The sequence below is a fragment of the Cebus imitator genome, unplaced genomic scaffold, assembly GCF_001604975.1.
Source record: "Cebus imitator isolate Cc_AM_T3 unplaced genomic scaffold, Cebus_imitator-1.0 Scaffold118, whole genome shotgun sequence".
Classification (NCBI taxonomy): Eukaryota; Metazoa; Chordata; class Mammalia; order Primates; family Cebidae; genus Cebus; species Cebus imitator.
This window is the reverse complement of record NW_016107433.1, coordinates 2,774,601-2,776,662: the sequence shown is the minus strand read 5'-3', so window position 1 is coordinate 2,776,662 and position 2,062 is coordinate 2,774,601. Positions and strand designations below refer to the sequence as shown.

The following is a 2,062-nucleotide window of genomic DNA, read 5'->3' as shown; positions in this document are numbered from 1 at the left end:
GATTTTCCTGCCTCAGCCTCCTGAGTAGCTGGGATTACAGTCACACACCACCATGCCCGGCTAATTTTTGTATTATTATTATTATTTTTTTTTGTAGAGCCGGAGTCTTGCTCTGTTGTCCAGGCTGGAGTGCAATGGTGTGATTTCTGCTCACTGCAACCTCCGCCTCCCGGGTTCAAGCAATTCTCCTGCCTCAGCCACCCAAGTAGCTGGGACTACAGGCACATGCTGCCATGCCTAGCTAATTTATTTTGTATTTTAGTAGAGACGAGGTTTCACCGAATTGCCCAGGCCGGTCTGGAACTCCTGAGATCAGGCAATCCACCTGCCTCGGCCTCCCACAGTGCTAGGATTACAAGTGTGAGCCACCACGCTGGCCAATTTTTGTATTTTTTTAGTAGAGATGGGGTTTCACCATGTTGGCCAGGCTGTTCTTGAACTCTTGACATTGCAATCCATCTGCCTCAGCCTCCCAAAATGCTGGGATTACAGGTGTGAGCCACCATGCCCGGCCCAAATCATCCACTTCAGCTCTGTGGTCCGAGCAAGACATGTTTCCTTCTGTACAGGGGTGCTGGTGGCATTCTGGGCAGTTCTTTGTCCTACTGTACTGTTTGTAACGTTGCAGACATTCAGCATTGCTGTGTGTCCTCCCCTTAACACCATCACTGTGGCACCTCAGAATCCTCCAGTCAATTCCAAAACCCAACAGGGGGTTGGGCAGTCCCACCCCAGATGAGACCCCTGTGCTGATGACTGTGGGACATCAATCTTACCACTCAGCTGGCTTCCTCTTGATGTAGCAGGGGTTTTGCTCCCTATTTAATGTGTCTTGGCAGGTTCAGCGGACAGTGGGGATGTCACATGACCGGCATGTTGCTGCCACTGCACACAACCCACAGGGATTTCTCATAGACACTTCCCAGGATGTTCGGGGCCAGATTAACTTCTCTACCCAAGAGACAGGTCTGTTTTCATGACCATGGCTATCATAATAATCATAAGATCCTATAAAATTAGGGAAATAACGAGGACTTGTACAGAGATGTTTAAACAGTAGGAAAAAAAAATCAGCCTTTAACACCAAAAACCAGTGTTCCTAGAGACTGCTGACCTCCAAGGATGCCAAGTGGCAGTCTACTGATAATTTGGGGGCAGCATCTCCAGGTGAGCAGCTCAATCTTTTTTTTCTTTTTTTTTTTGGGGGGGGGTAAGGAGGGAAGAGAGGAAGGAGGGGAGAGGAAGGGAGGCCAGCAGTTCACTTTTAGCTCATTGTCTCCAATTGATCAGATTCTGGGAAAGTGACCAAAAAACAGAGACCCATTTATAATATAGAATTCCAATTAACCAGTGTATTACAGGGAAGCATTTCTTTCCAGTCATCAGAATATTTGAGTCAGTTACTAAAAGCAGATGCAGAACAAAAGAAAATGCATGGCCGGCCAGGCGTAACGGATCACCCCTGTAATCCCAGCACTTTGGGAGGCTGAGGCGGGCGGATCACCTGAGGTCGGGAGTTCAAGACCATCCTGGTCAACATGGAGAAACCCCATCTCTACTAAAATTACAGAATTAGCAGGGCGTGGTGGTGCATGCCTGCAATCCCAGATACTCAGGAGGCTGAGGCAGGAGAATCACTTGAAACCAGGAGATGGAGGTTCTAATGAGCCAAGATCGAGCCATTGTACTCCAGCCTGGGAAACAAGAGCGAAACGCCATCTCAAAAAACAAAAAAAAAAAAAGAAAATGCATGGCCATGTGAGATATCGACACTCCGCAACAAAGCACTGCTCCAGCCAGGTCAAGCCTGTCCCGCTTTGGACAACACCAGTGTCTTAAATGCCCCCTTTACTAGCCAGCTGCACTAAAAAAGATGTTTTCTCAATAGGGGCATCAGACAGTCCTTCACTGTGAAGCACAGGATATGTATCAGTGTTAAAAGATCTTGAACAGGCCGGGTGCGGTGGCTCGTGCTTGTAATCCCACCACTTTGGGAGGCCAAGGTGGGCGAGATCACGCCATTGTACTCCAGCCTGGGCAACAAGAGCAAAACTCCATCTCA

The 2,062-nt window shown here is 48.3% G+C and overlaps 1 protein-coding gene across 1 annotated transcript in view; it reads left to right on the top strand.

Annotated features, from left to right (window-relative positions):
- TMED6 (transmembrane p24 trafficking protein 6) overlaps positions 1–2,062 on the top strand; it is an 11,868-nt gene that overhangs the window by 5,094 nt on the left and 4,712 nt on the right. Inside the window, exon 2 of the mRNA XM_017539337.2 lies at positions 840–966. Within this exon, the coding sequence (XP_017394826.1) occupies positions 840–966 (127 nt within the window). The remainder of the gene's footprint in view (positions 1–839; positions 967–2,062) is intronic.